The 14875-nt window shown below is 36.6% G+C and overlaps 1 protein-coding gene across 2 annotated transcripts in view; it reads left to right on the forward strand.

The window, feature by feature from the left end:
• USP32 (ubiquitin specific peptidase 32) overlaps positions 1–14875 on the forward strand; it is a 248995-nt gene that overhangs the window by 195932 nt on the left and 38188 nt on the right. Inside the window, exons 14-20 of one of the 2 annotated variants that reach the window (XM_049637818.1) lie at positions 452–627; positions 1402–1542; positions 7239–7356; positions 11480–11634; positions 12880–12961; positions 13769–13843; positions 14623–14761. In XM_049637818.1, coding sequence (XP_049493775.1) covers positions 452–627; positions 1402–1542; positions 7239–7356; positions 11480–11634; positions 12880–12961; positions 13769–13843; positions 14623–14761 — 886 coding nt within the window. Of the gene's footprint in view, positions 1–451; positions 628–1401; positions 1543–7238; positions 7399–11479; positions 11635–12879; positions 12962–13768; positions 13844–14622; positions 14762–14875 lie in introns of both variants that reach the window. The other variant, XM_049637817.1, reaches the window with a different exon arrangement.

A 14875-nucleotide genomic window follows, 5' to 3' on the forward strand; every position in this document is an offset into this window, starting at 1 on the left:
CCTTACCCCTTCTTCTTCCCCTCTTTTCCTCCCCCCCCCTCTTTTTTTTAATACTTCTTCTTATCACCATTATCTACTAAGAACATTTGGAATGTGTTTATAGGTGGAAGAGAAGAATTAGAGGTGACTGTGTGAGAGCCCAGCTATTTGGCCATGCTTCTTTTTCTGTCAAAGGATGTGTAATTCTTGTGACTTACTAGATATTTTAGGAGGTTGGCCAAATGTCCATTTGGTGACAGTTTTTAAAGCTTTTCTTCCACCTAGTGTTATGCTAGGTGTTTTCCAGAAAAAATACATGTATATTTCCTATCTTCTACAGAGTTATCAGAATATTATACTGTACTGACATGCCAACACAAAAATAGCATAATACATGGACACTGAGTTCATATCTTCAAGCCTATGTATAATAACTAAAAATAAAGAGATTCCATCCTCTTTTCCCTTACAGGCTTTCTGTATTCTGCCACACCAGGGGCAGATATGTGCTTTGCTCGACAGCATAACACTTCTGACAACAACAACCAATGTTTGCTAGGAGCCAATGGGAACATTTTGTTGCATCTCAGTCCTCAGAAACCAGGGGCTATTGATAACCAGCCATTAGTAACTCAAGAACCAGTAAAGGTAAGTGATTTGACATCTACTTAAAATAATTCTCTTTCAAGTGGCAAATAAATTTCTTTCTAGGGGTTTTAACACATAGCACAACATTCATACATTCATGATTCACTTAATTAACCTGGTGTAGATGGATATCTCTGCATAGTACACATCTGTGAGAATATTTTATGATTTAGAGAATATTTTATGATATAGAAGCAGTAGTAATCTTTAAAAGTATTCTTGGGGCTCCTGGGTGGCTCAATCGGTTAAGAGTCTGACTTCGGCTCAGGTCATGATCTTGCAGTTTGTGAGTTGAGCCCTGCATCAGGCTCTGTGCTGACAGCTCAGAGCCTGGAGCCTGCTTTGGATTCTGTCTCCTTCTCTCTCTGCCCCTCCCCACTTGTCTCTCTGTCTCTCAAAAATAAATAAATGTAAAAAAAAAAAAAAATTCTTAGGACAGCTACTGTGAAAATGTAATTTTATTGTTATGTGGATTTTTTTTTCCTAAAATAATATTTTCTACTGTGTTTGAAAGAAATCTGTGAAAACCAGTCTTATTTCCAGATGCTCTAATGATTTTTCAAATAATTTGCCTTGAGTTATCTTCCTTAAATAATTTATTTTGAAAGTTACAAATAAAAATCTCTTATAGAAAATTCATTTTTTTTCCAGTAACATAAAACTGAGTCGTGACATATGTGTTTGTTCTCCTGTGTCTAGGTTATGTTAAAACACAAGACTCTGTAAAATACTAAAAATACTAAAAATCAACATTTGTGTTCCATTCTTTCTAAGGCTACATCGTTAACACTAGAAGGAGGACGATTAAAACGAACCCCACAGCTGATCCACGGAAGAGATTATGAAATGGTTCCAGAACCTGTGTGGAGAGCACTTTATCACTGGTATGGAGCAAACCTGGCCCTTCCTAGACCTGTAAGTATAACTAGTAGTGCTTTATCTAAGGAACAGTCCTAGTTTGGGTCTTCTGTTACTTTTCTATATGAATTTCACTATCTGCAAATTAGTTCTTACCTGTGACAGCAGAATACTCAGTACCTGTAAATTAGTTGAACAAAATTTATGTTCCTTTTACATGTATTCATTCATTTGTTCAGACATTTACTGAGCACTGTTTTAGGTACCAACTCTTCAGTGATGTGTTTATGGGAGTGTGTGGCTACATGGAGTGGAGAGAATAGTCACTGAATTAAGTAAAGTCAAGGATATTATGAGGCTAGGCTATTAAATAAGTCATCCACATAAACACAGACTTTAGGATAATGCAGGACTTAGGCTGAGCAGAAGTCTGAAAGCCGGTGCCAAAAAGTTCAGTGAATATAGAGGAAGTGGTGTAGTAGTTACTTCTGAAACTGTAATTTGCATTAACCACACAGGCATCCAGTTAGGGATTGATTCTTCCCATAGCGGTTGGTAGATTTTTGTGTTTTGTCTTTTTGAAGGAAGGACACAAAAATGATCACAACAAATGATAACAGGAAATCAAGGCTTGTGAATGCTGATTGTTGCCATTACTAGGATGAGTCATTCAGAGCATAAATAAAATGTTCTAAAATAATTTAAAAGACTTGAAGTATATAATATCAAAATATTAATGAGTTTACTATACAACATCTGTTGTGCTTATACAGTAAACAACAGGACTCATTACCCTGAATACTTTGCATTGTCAATGCAGTAAAATACTTTGTAAAAAGGTTCTTTTTGTAGATCAAGAAACACTCTCCTTCATACAATGTCTGAGATAGAACTTTCTTTTTTTAAGCGTTTATTTATTTATTTTGAGAGAGAGCGTGTGGGGGGGGGGGGGGGGGGGGGGGCAGAAAAACAGGAAGAGAGAGAGAGTCCCAAGCTGACAGCATGGAGTCCAGTGCGGGGCTCAGTACCACAAACCATGTGGTCATGACCTGAGCCGAAATCAGCAGTTGGACACTTAACTGACTGAGCCACCAAGGCAGCCCCAAGATAGAACTTGCCCCAAGATAGAACTTTCTTATACTAGGAAAGTTTGCATGGATGAGATACAGTTACTTAGATCACTTCTAAAAAGAGTAAAATCTGCTATAAAGCTCTAGTGTATAATTTTGATGTTGATTTTGAGTTATTAATAATTATGTTTATTAAAAATTGTGTTTAAGTTGGAATCAGGAATTTAGTATTGTGTTTCTTGGCTCCAAAAGTTTCCTACTGTATTTGTCATCAGGACCCCTAAACAGATACATATAAATATGAATATACATAGATATATATACTATATGTACTTTATTCTTTATCTATAGTCTTTATATATACTTTATTTATCAGGAGCGGGGGTAGTCCTTCAGTTAGTCACTTAATTTCTGGGACTTTCCTGCTGTATCTTTTTTTTTTTTTTTAACGTTTTTTTTTTATTTATTTTTGAGACAGAGAGAGACAGAGCATGAATGGGGGAGGGGCAGAGAGAGAGGGAGACACAGAATCGGAAGCAGGCTCCAGGCTCTGAGCCATCAGCCCAGAACCCGACGCAGGGCTCGAACTCACGGACCGCGAGATCGTGACCTGAGCTGAAGTCGGCCGCTTAACCGACTGAGCCACCTAGGCGCCCCTCCTGCTGTATCTTAAAAAAAATTTTTTTAATGTTTTTATTCATTTTTGAGAGACAGATACAGAGCACTAACAGGGGAGGCACAGAGAGAGAGGGAGACAGAATCTGAAGCAGGCTCCAGGCTCTGAGCTATCAGCACAGAGCCCAACACGGTTGAACCCACGAACCTTGAGATCATGACCTGAGCCAAAGTTGGACACTTAACTGACTGAGCCACCCAGGCACCCCTTAATTTCTGGGACTTTCCTGCTGTATCTTAATATTCTATATCTACAGGGAAAACATTGTTGATAATTATGTTTGACACATATATACTTTGATGTTTTAGAGGCTGCCTAGATTTGGATTACCAGTGTTCCAATCTCTAAATCCCAGTGTCCTCCTCTGTAAAATGAAGATAACAATATCTACTTCATTAGAGTTTTGATAATTAAATAATATGTATGATTAGGACAGCATCTGATTTATAGTAAGTGGTCAGTAAATATTGACTATTGCTAATATTATCATCATCATCATTATAATTATTAAATGAGTTTTTCAGAGCCCCATGCAAGGTCATGTTTTTACATTGAGGTCAGACAAATATTAAAGTAATTTTGCTAGATCAAAGCTGCATTTTACTGGCTTAATAGTATTTTTTTAATCTCTAAATTTGCCTGCTTACAGGAAAAAGTGCTGTAAAAAAATTTAAATATGGTGTTTTCAGGTAGAGAATACTAAATGTATTGGCATGGCAAGGTTAAAAATTAATGTTTTTCACCTTCATACTTATATAAGTCATACTATTTATTTAAATAATATCTTTGGGGCACCTGGGTGACTCAGTCAGTTGAGCGTCCGACTCTTGATTTCAGCTCAGGTCATGATTTCACAGTTGTGAGATCGAGCCCGACATTGGGCTCTGCACTGAGTGTGGAGCCTGCTTAAGATTCTCTGTCTCTCTTTCTCTGTCTCTCTCTCTCCTCCCCCCCACCCACTCTGCCCTTCTCCCCTGCTGTGCTCACTCTTTCTCTCTCTAAATAAAATACAAATTATTAAAGTATATAGATACATATACACACCAAGGGGGCACCTGGGTGGCTCAGTCAGTTGAACGTCCGACTTCAGCTCAGATCATGATCTCATGGTTTGGGAGTTCCAGCCTCACGTTGACTCTCTGTTGACAGTGTGTACCCCGCTTCAGATCCTCTCTCTCCCCCTCTCTCTGCACCTTCTCTGTTCGTGCTCACTCTCTCTCAAAAATAAATAGGGGCGCCTGGGTGGCTCAGTCGGTTAAGTGTCCGACTTCAGCTCAGGTCATGATCTCGCGGTCTGTGAGTTCAAGCCCCGCATCGGGCTCTGTGCTGACAGCTCAGAGCCTGGAGCCTGTTTCGGATTCTGGGTGTCTCTCTCTCTCTCTCTCTCTGACCCTCCCCCGTTCATGCTCTGTCTCTCTCTGTCTCAAAAATAAATAAATGTTAAAAAAAATTTTTTTAAATAAATAAATAAATAAATAAATAAAATATTTTTAAAAAATACTTAATTTGTACATGTTGTACATGCTCAGTGATAAGTGACACACACACACAAAAAAACAAAGAAATAAAAATAATGCCAAATCCTACTACTTAAAAGATAACCACTATTAACATTTTGGTGTGTATCTTTCTAAGCAGTGTGCATTCCTCTGTGCCTACTCATACATATACATATGTAAGTAGATATGTGTGGGTAATTTTATGAAATTGAATCATCTTATACCTGATGTTTTGTGACCTGCTATTTTCAATCTAACATAGATGCTGTGGATATCATTCTAGGTCGGTAAATCTAGATCTGTACCATTATTTTCAGTAATTGCATAGTGTTCCTTTATATACTTTGCATATATATACACTTGCATATGTACATAAATCATAATTTATTAACTAATCACCTACTGATAGGCATTTAGTTTGCCTCTAGCACCTAATTATTAAAAAAAATTTCTGGAAAAAAAAATTTCTGGTGAGCGTTTTCTTTCCCAACATGGTGTGGTGATCTCTTTACGGTAAATTCCTGCAAATGGAATTGCATCTGTTGTTTGCAGTTGTCACTGAGGTTAAGAAGTTCAAAGACAAGAATAATTAAAATGTAAATAAATGTGTTTTGTATGTTTGTACATAAGAATTTGTTAATTTGTAATTTGCTCACGAAAGCACTTTTATCTTGGCAAGCAAGATGGGCATTATAAAAACTACTTCATTATCAGTTCAGATTCTGCCAAAGGTATGTTTTTATATAGCTTTACAACTACAGATACTGTTATTATTTTTTTTATTTAAGTAATCTCTCCCTACCCCGAGACCAAGGGGTAACATGTTCCTCTGAGCCAGGCAGGTGCCTCAGATACTGAATTATTAATTTTTCCTCAAATCATGTAAAACTGAAACCATAAGAATGATGGTTGGTTTTGTAGCTGTCAGCGCCTGTTTAGAAGTGGACAGACTTCTTCTAGCAGTCTTAGAGGAGAATACCAGGGAGAGAGTTACTGCTTATCATTTAAGTAGGATTTGAAAAACCTCCCAAGTGGAGCTTTTCGAGTGCCATACTATAGCCTGTCAGAATTTTAAGAAAAAGTACTAAAAGTGTGGTTTGTATCATTGTTTTTATCTGGTTCTTTACTGCCCCCTTTTGGTGTTGAAAAATGCTCTATTGCAGAAAACACTGGTTACTAGGGCAGAGGGAAATAAAATAAAGCCTGATCACTGGAGACTGTTAAACATTATGTAGAATTTTATGTTTTAAAGAGTGTTAATTCTGCTATCCTTTTGGAATACTAATTTGATAATGTTCAACTCTTAAAATTCATAGAGCAATATTTTTATAATGAAATGTTTTCCTGTATCTTTGGGCTGGCAAACACATTATTGCAGGGGATTACTGAGAAATTCTGTTTCTTTCTTTTTTTTTTTTTAAGGTTTATTTATTTTGAGAGAGAGAGTACAAGCGAGAAGGGCAGAGAGAACAAGAGAGAGAGAGAGAATCCCAAGCAGGTTTCGTGCTGTCAGCACGGAGCCTGATACTGGGCTTGATCCCACAAACCGTGAGATCCTGACCTGAGCCAAAATCAGGAGTCAGATGTTTAACTGACTGAGCCACCCAGGTGCCCCAGAAAAATCCTGTTTCAACAACATAAGTCTTAGTTTTGTACATCCAATGTAGTTGTTTTAATCATAGACAAAAATACACTGAACAAACCAGTTACACAGTAGAACATAGATAGCAAATTTTTTTTAAAGGTTTTTTTTTCTTTTTTTTTTTTTTTGAGAGAGCAGGGAAGGGACAGAGGAGGGAGAGAATCCCAAGCAGGCACAGAACCTAATATGGGTGGGGCCTATTCTCATAAATGGTGAGATCATGACTTGAGCCAAAATCAAGCCAGTCGCCCAACCAACTGGGCCACCCAGGTGCCCCTAGATAGCAAATCTTTATATGAAAACATTTTTATCCTAAGTAATATAATAAATAAAAATTGAAGCAAATTTATTATATTCTTTATTGAAGAAATAAGGTGTTTTCAAATGATGTCCAATGATAAGGTTTTATGAGAGAAGCACATTCATAGGTTTCTGAGAATATTGTAAAATAAATGTTCATACATTTCGGAGAATATCTTATGAGAGAAGTACGTTCATACACTTTTAAGAAAATTGCTACGCTTTGGCAAAAGGACTTGTAGTTAATGATACGACCTTCCATACTTTTTGACTTATACCTCTAGTCCTAGGAATTTGTCCATGGAGCTCCTGGGTGGCTCCGTCAGTTAAGCGTCCAATTCTTGATTTCAGCTCAGGTAATGATCTTGCAGTTCGTGGGTTCGAGCCCCACACCAAGCTCTGCGCTGACACTAGGGAGCCTACTTGGGATTCTCTCTCCCACACTCTCTCTGCCCTTCCCTTGCTCGCTCTAAATACATACATACATACATCTCAGAAATTAGATAAAAATGACAAATTTTGTTTCTTCTTTTATAGTGATCACATTATATCTTTCATGACAACAGGTAATCAAGAATAGCAAGACAGAAATCCCAGAGCTAGAGTTATTTCCTCGATATCTTCTCTTCCTAAGACAGCAGCCTGCCACTCGGACACAGCAGTCTAACATCTGGGTGAATATGGGTATGATGAGCCTGAGAATGTTTCCTCAGCATTTACCAAGAGGTAACTTAAGAATGCAGCAAGAATACCATGCATTTGTTGAAACAAACAAACAAACAAAACCCAAGTTGCTCGAAGTCTGGTGCCACTGTACTAATACACATTCCCATCTGCTTTCATTCAGAATCAGTAAATCATCAATGGGGCTTAGATCTATGGTCATGCGCAAGACTAGATGGGGTAGTGGCAAAATCTCAGCAGCAAACTGAGAAGAGTTGTTTCTTTTTCTGGCTAGTCAACATACAAAGAAAATAAATAGAAATATATTTCATATACTTTTTTTCTTTGAAAACCATCCATTGTAAATTATTTCCTTGACCTAAGGTAAAATCTGTCAGTCTGTGACTGACTAACTAATCTTTTCACCTCCACTCAAATATCTGAAAGTAATTTCTTTTGCAATATCATATTTTTGTTTGTTGGTTGGTGTTTTGGGGGACTTTTTTTGAGAAAACATAATACATTTCTCATGCTTGGCCCACAGAGCCTTTATAAAAAGACAGATAATATATATAAAATGAAGGATATATTTTTGAAAACTAAAATGATACATTGGCTTTGAAAAACATCAAGCCTATCAAAATGACATGAAAGTTCCCATTTTGATGTATTACATACAAAAAGCTCCCCCTTGATTTCTCTGTTACGTTAAATTTTATTGACAGGCAGGACTTGCCTTGTGCTTTTACTTTGTAAATATTTGACATTGTTCTTCAGCAGAAGTAATCAGTTCATCCATTTACACAAAATCTCAGACTTTGTGTTAATAATGCCACAGTGTTATTATAATTAATATAACTTAGTATGTAAGAACCCAAACCAACTCTATAATCACTATCATCCCTCCCTTGAAATTAAATAGAATTAGTTTTATGCCTTTCTTAAAGGTTATATTCAAATTATATATGGAGATTCTTACACATATTGTTTGGTAAGAATTATAGCAAAGCATTGGCTTCTACCTAACCAAATTTTGTCTTTGGGGAAAATGTCAAAATCAAGGAACAGTGAAACAGAATCACTGTGAAACATTCTTGATTTAATTTTCCATTGAATAAAAGTATTTGCCTTGCTTCCATGGCACCCTAGCATATATTTTTTTCAATTCTCTTTGAAAGATAACATGAGAGGAAAAATGTGTTGTTGTGCTTTTAGTAAGTATTCTTTGTAACTCTTGTGCTGATCCTAGATTTTTGCTGCTTCTGTAAATTCCACTAGATTTGTTGGTGCTATTCAAAAACACAAAAGTATGTGTAATAAGTGGCTGCCTGCTTAATGAGCTATGCTATAAAAACTGTCTAGAATTCAAATAAATTTCTTATGTGGCTTAAGACCATGGAAATTGACTTGGACACTACACTTGCAAATGCTTTTGAATCCTAGAACTGGGTAGTTATTGCTCTAAATTTATTCTTAATTTGAAATTTTTATTCCTTACTAATTAGTTCTGAAATCAATCATTAATCATTTTGAAGTTTGTAAAAAAGATGCTTTCTTGCTGTAATCTTATAACTAATCCTCTGATGTATAATTGGAGAAATTTGCTCTATTACTTTCTGTTAGGAATTATTCTTTGCTCACTGATGATTGTAAAAGATTTGCTGTGCTGTGTGTTTAAAATTGATCATGGTTGGGTTTTGTTCTGCTGTAACATAGTTTTCATCTTTCTTCTTAATGTATTGAGGGTTATTTACTAGGCTCTTTTACTCCTTTTGAAGTGACAGATGTACAAACCATGTTTAAAGCCTTCAATGTAGCCTTTTTGACAGAGAAAGCTACAGAGGCCTTTGTTTCTTATATGATTTTTCAACCTATTGTAGGTGAGTGAATTCTTTTTGGAAGTTCTTTAAAAAGTGGATGATACCAATACTTTTCTCTGTTTTGTTTAGTAGATGAAGACTTACATGCATTTAATAAGGGGAAAAAAGCTAAGTCTCCATTGAATGGGTAGAAAATTGCCTGGCATGTATACTTGTACCCTAGGTGGATTATATTGATATGCTAAGGGTTTTTTTGTTTTGTTTTGGGTTGTTCAGTAAACTATAACATGCTATATAGCTAGAGAGGACCATTTTAAGCTACAACTCTTGCCTGGGTTTTTGGCTGAAAAATTAACCAGGGTTTAGTAGATTGTTTTAGCAAACAATTTTTGACTTCCATAATCCCTTGTCATTTCATCCACCTTCTCTTTTGAAGTATGTGGTTAAACATGATATATTCTTTCTTTACTTTTCACTCTTTTCCCTTGCTGCCATTGTTTTTGTTTCTTGAGCCCTCTAGGAATTAAAGATCATGTCTGCTATCTTCTTACTGGGCAGGCAGGCCATACGGTTTTCCTCCTACCTTTTCAGCAGGGCGATTTTTTTTTTTTTTTTATTCACGGGAAGGTTCTTGATTTCACTTTTAACTCTGCTTGGTAGAGTGTATGCCTACTTAGAATTCTAAACAAAAGTTTCTTATGTAATTGTACTAATGTGCCAGGTTATTGGGGCACTTAATGACTGAGAATGATAGGGTTAGTAATTCACAGATAGTTTATTTTAAGAAAGTGGGTCAGGGGGTGCCTGGGTTGCTCAGTCAGTTAAGCATTTAACTCTTAATCTTGACTCAGGTCATGATCACACAGTTTGTGGGATTGAGCCCCACGTCAGGCTCTGTCCGCCCTGACAATGTGGAGCCTGCTTGGGATTCTCTCTCTCCCTCTGTCCTTCCCTTAGTCATGCTCTCTTGCTCTCTTTCTCAAAATAAATAAACTTTAAAAAAAGGGAGAAAGTGGGTCAGGTTGCTAAATAACAAAAATTCAACCAAGGAAATTTTAAAGATCTAATTGGCTTTATTAATCAATTTATGAATTTGGCAGCATCCTGTCTAGCAAGTAGTAGGGAGCTTCCAAGGGCTTACAGAAAAGGAAAGGTTTTTTTTTTTTCTTTTTTTTTTTTTTAATTTTTTTTTTTTTTAACGTTTATTTATTTTTTTGAGACAGAGAGAGACAGAGCATGAACAGGGGAGGAGCAGAGAGAGAGGGAGACACAGAATCCGAAACAGGCTCCAGGCTTTGAGCTGTCAGCACAGAGCCCGACGCAGGGCTCGAACTCACGGACCGTGAGATCATGACCTGAGCCGAAGTCGGACGCTTAACTGACCAAGCCACCCAGGCGCCCCCCCCCCCTTTTTTTTTTTTTTTTTTTTTTTAAACTAAAGGTTTTTAAAGGTAGAGAGGGAGTGGAAAAAGGGAAACTATTAGCAAAGATTCCACTGTTTTAGGCAAGGTCTCCCTCTTAAGGGGAATGGTAGGAGTCTATCAGTAAATTTCCTAGTACTGACAAAGAAATTCCTATGTTGACTGGTTAAAGGTTACATTTCTGGGGGTTTGAAACTGCAGTTAGGTTAGGTTTTAAGTCCTGGTTTATTGACTTAAGGCTTTAACCTAAGTGATGCCATTTTGGGCCAGTGGTTTTCTTTTCAATGAATCCAGTTAACTGTGGAATTCAAATCCAGTCACATATTATCTTCCCCATTCTTACACTGAATTTTGGTTTTGCTATTGCACATAATAACCCTGCCGAGGACAGCCAAGATACCAGGGTCAATTGTTGATACATGCCACCTTTCTTGGGATCCAAATACTGCCTATTAATTTGGGCCTCTGATTTTGTTGCTCTTCCTTTCAAAGTTAAGACTGACTTTAAACTTACTTTAACACAGTTGGTCCCCTGTCTTCATTTTACAGCTTTATTTTAAAGCTTCTTCTTTTTTTTTTAATGTTAATTTATTTTTGACGGAGACAGTGTGAATGGGGGAGGGGCAGACAGAGGGAGACACAGAATCTGAAGCAGGCTCCAGACTCCGAGCTGTCAGCACAGAGGCTGACGTGGGGCTCGAACCCACAAACCACGAGATCATGCCTGAGCCGAAGTCGGATGCTTAACTAAGAGACCCAGGCACCCCTAAAGCTTCTTAATTTTTAAAATTATTAAAGCTATAATTCTCATTTCTCATCATTATTTTCTGAAATAGTCATTGCTGATCAGGGAGCTCTTTTTTATATCTGCCGTTTTCCTTATCATGATTACTATGACCATAGGAAATGTACCTTCTCCGAATGCGCCCTTAAAGCGGGTCTTAGCCTATACAGGCTGTTTTAGTCGAATGCAGACCATCAAGGAAATTCATGAATATCTATCTCAGAGACTACGCATCAAAGAGGAAGATATGCGTTTGTGGCTGTACAACAGTGAGGTAAGTCATCTCCTGTTGTAAGGTAATTTATATACACATGTTGAAAAGAATCAAATGGTACAAAAGTATATAGTGAAAATTCTTTGTTCCCAACCTCTGACCTCTATCTCCCACTTTCCTCAGAGGCAGTGCTATTAAATGCATATATGTTCTTCCTAATATATGCAGTGTGTTTTCAGATTATACTTTGAAATTGGATCATAAATAGTTTTAACCAGTTCTGCATTCCATTGTTCCCTCTTTGTAACATCCTCCTATGATCACCATTGAGAGACAGTATGGTATAATAGTGAATAGCACGATTCCTGGAACCACACTGCCAGGGGTTAATCTTGTCTTTGCCACTTTAGCTGTATAACCCAGAGCAAGTTACTTAACTGTCTCAATTTTCTCATGAGTAAACAGGCAAAATAATAGATCTCGCTTAGAATTAAATGACTTAACTTTGTGAGCACTTTAAATAGGGCGAGCACAAACAAAAACGTGTAATTGTCCTGTATGATTTTATATTTTGGTTCTTTTTTTTAAATATTTATTTTTGAGAGAGACAAAGAGGACATGAGTGGGAGGGGCAGAGAGAGAGAGGGAGACACAGAATCCAAAGCAAGCTTCAGGCTCTGAGCTGTCAGCACAGAGCCCAACACAGGCTCGAACTCACAAGCTGTGAGATCATGACCTGAGACAGAGAGACAGAGAGAGACAGAGAGGACATGAGAGGGGAGGGGCAGAGAGAGAGAGAGGGAGACACAGAATCCAAAGCAGGCTCCATACTCTGAGCTGTAAGCACAGAGCCCAACACAGGCTCGAGTTCATAAGCCATGAGATCATGACCTGAGCCAAAATCAGATGCTTAACCAACTGAGCCACCCAGACACCCCTAGTTTTGGTTCACAAACATGTTTACTGAATTTCATACCAGGTACTAGAGAAAAGTTCTGTAAGTGCTTCAGAAAATCTAAATCTCAGTGAATTTTGGTTTGATGTATGGTGAGTCTTCTGATCTCCCCAAAATTCTGTTATAACTTTGTTTTAGAGACATAAAGTATTTGTTTATGAAGTTGACATTGTTTTTCTCTCATGTTGCCAACTAAATTATTAATATTTCTGAACAACTATAATATCCACATATCTGTCACATAAGTTATAGAACTTCAAGGATGTGTTTGTCATTCATTTTTATTTTATTTCCATTTTGTTTTAAATTTAGTAATCAATTTAACAAAAACATTTCCTCCTCCTTACCAGAATTACCTTACTCTTCTGGATGATGAGGATCATAGATTGGAATATTTGAAAATCCAGGATGAGCAGCATCTGGTAATTGAAGGTACAAGATGGAAGCATGCATCTATATTAGATTTTAGGGAAAGAATTTAAGGTTTAGTTACTCAATAATTCATTTTATAATTTTTCTAACTATTATAGTAAAGAAAAACTATTAAGGTCTTATGTAATCCTACATACTATCAAGATTGCTTTAAAAGAAAAATATGTCTACATTCATTGGCTGGCAATGGATGGAAATGGTGGGTAGAAACAAGTGAATTTGGTTATAAATTTACAAAATTTCTTAGAAATTTCAAGCTGCCTTTTTTGAGTTTGAGTAAGAAAACTAACTTTCTGGCACAGTTAGTGGCACAGGCTTTCATTAGTCATCAACACTGGTCACTCACCAACAAAGCTTACTTGTATATTCACATGTACATTTACATAGTGGCATGCATGTGTCATTGAAAATTTAAAATGTGTCTTTTCCCATCAAGATTTTTGGAAACATTGCTAGCTGCCTTTGTATTAAAATAGAGTTTTACTCTAACAGTTGTCACAATTTAAGAAGGAATTGTGATAATTCTAATGAATTGAGTTTAAGAGCTTTAATTACATTTATCGATACTTGAGTATAATTTTAATTCAGGCAGGTAATTGAGGGAATAGCTTACTAATGAATTCTAATTAAGTGACTGTAAAGTCCCCAATATAGAGTTGGAATAGTTTTAGAATCAATTACAAAATTAACCCCTTTTTTTCAGTTTCTGGTTTATTTAGAAATAAACTCTTTTCCAAAAAAAAAAAAAAAAACAGAAGCAATTAAATGGATATAGATAACAAATTAACACATTTTCTGTCTTTCCAGTTCGCAATAAAGATATGAGTTGGCCTGAGGAAATGTCCTTTATAGCAAACAGTAGTAAAATAGATAGACACAAGGGTAAGTCTGATGTATTATTTTTAAAGAGATGATCTTAAAAGTCGTCGTCTTCTTCTTCTTCTTCCTCTTCTTCTTCCTCTGCTTATGCTCATCCTCCTCCTCCTTCTTTTTTTTTTTAATTTTCTTATCTATTGAAGTGTTAACAACTTTTGGCCCTCTAGTTCAAAAGTGAACTAGTTCCCCTTTTACTTTACTTTTTCCTGAAGCATCACATTTTTTCTAACCTCACAATTAAATAATTTATATCTTTTTAGAGACCCGATACTAGGAGAGAATTGTTTGAATTCTAAAAAACTATCATAGCAGGGGTGCCTGGGTGGCTTAGTCAGTTAAGCATCCGACTTCAGCTCAGATCATGATCTCACAGTCCGTGAGTTTGAGCCCCGCGTCAGGCTCTGTGCTGACAGCTCAGAGCCTGGGGCCTGCTTCGGATTCTGTGTCTCCCTCTCTCTCTGCCCCTGCCCTGCTCATGTTCTGTCTCTCTCTGTCTCAAAAATAAATAAAAACATTTAAAAAAATTAAAAAAAAAAAACTATCATAGCAGTTAAAGAGAATCATTGCTACTTTTAGATCACAAATGAACTTGGATTATCATGATTGCCAGTGACATCCCATGAAAAACCTTCTCTACTTTTAGCATTCCAAGACTGGATAAAGAAGTATTAGCTCCATTTAGCCAACTGAAAGAATTTTAAAAATCTTTGCATCAAATACAAGTAACTGTTTGGTCTGTGACATCTTACTATAGCTAAGCTTCTTTCTCATATTGTTTGTTCCAGTTCCCACAGAAAAAGGAGCCACAGGTCTGAGTAACCTGGGAAACACATGCTTCATGAACTCAAGCATCCAGTGTGTTAGTAACACACAGCCACTGACACAGTATTTTATCTCAGGGAGACATCTTTATGAACTCAACAGGTAATAATATTTCCTGATTCATATATATATTCTCTTTATAATTTTGATATGAACCCAAAAGTCGTATTTGCCCTATTTAGTATGAAATGAGGGGAAAGACATACTTGTTTAAAA

Source organism: Panthera uncia, chromosome E1, assembly GCF_023721935.1.
Source record: "Panthera uncia isolate 11264 chromosome E1, Puncia_PCG_1.0, whole genome shotgun sequence".
Classification (NCBI taxonomy): Eukaryota; Metazoa; Chordata; class Mammalia; order Carnivora; family Felidae; genus Panthera; species Panthera uncia.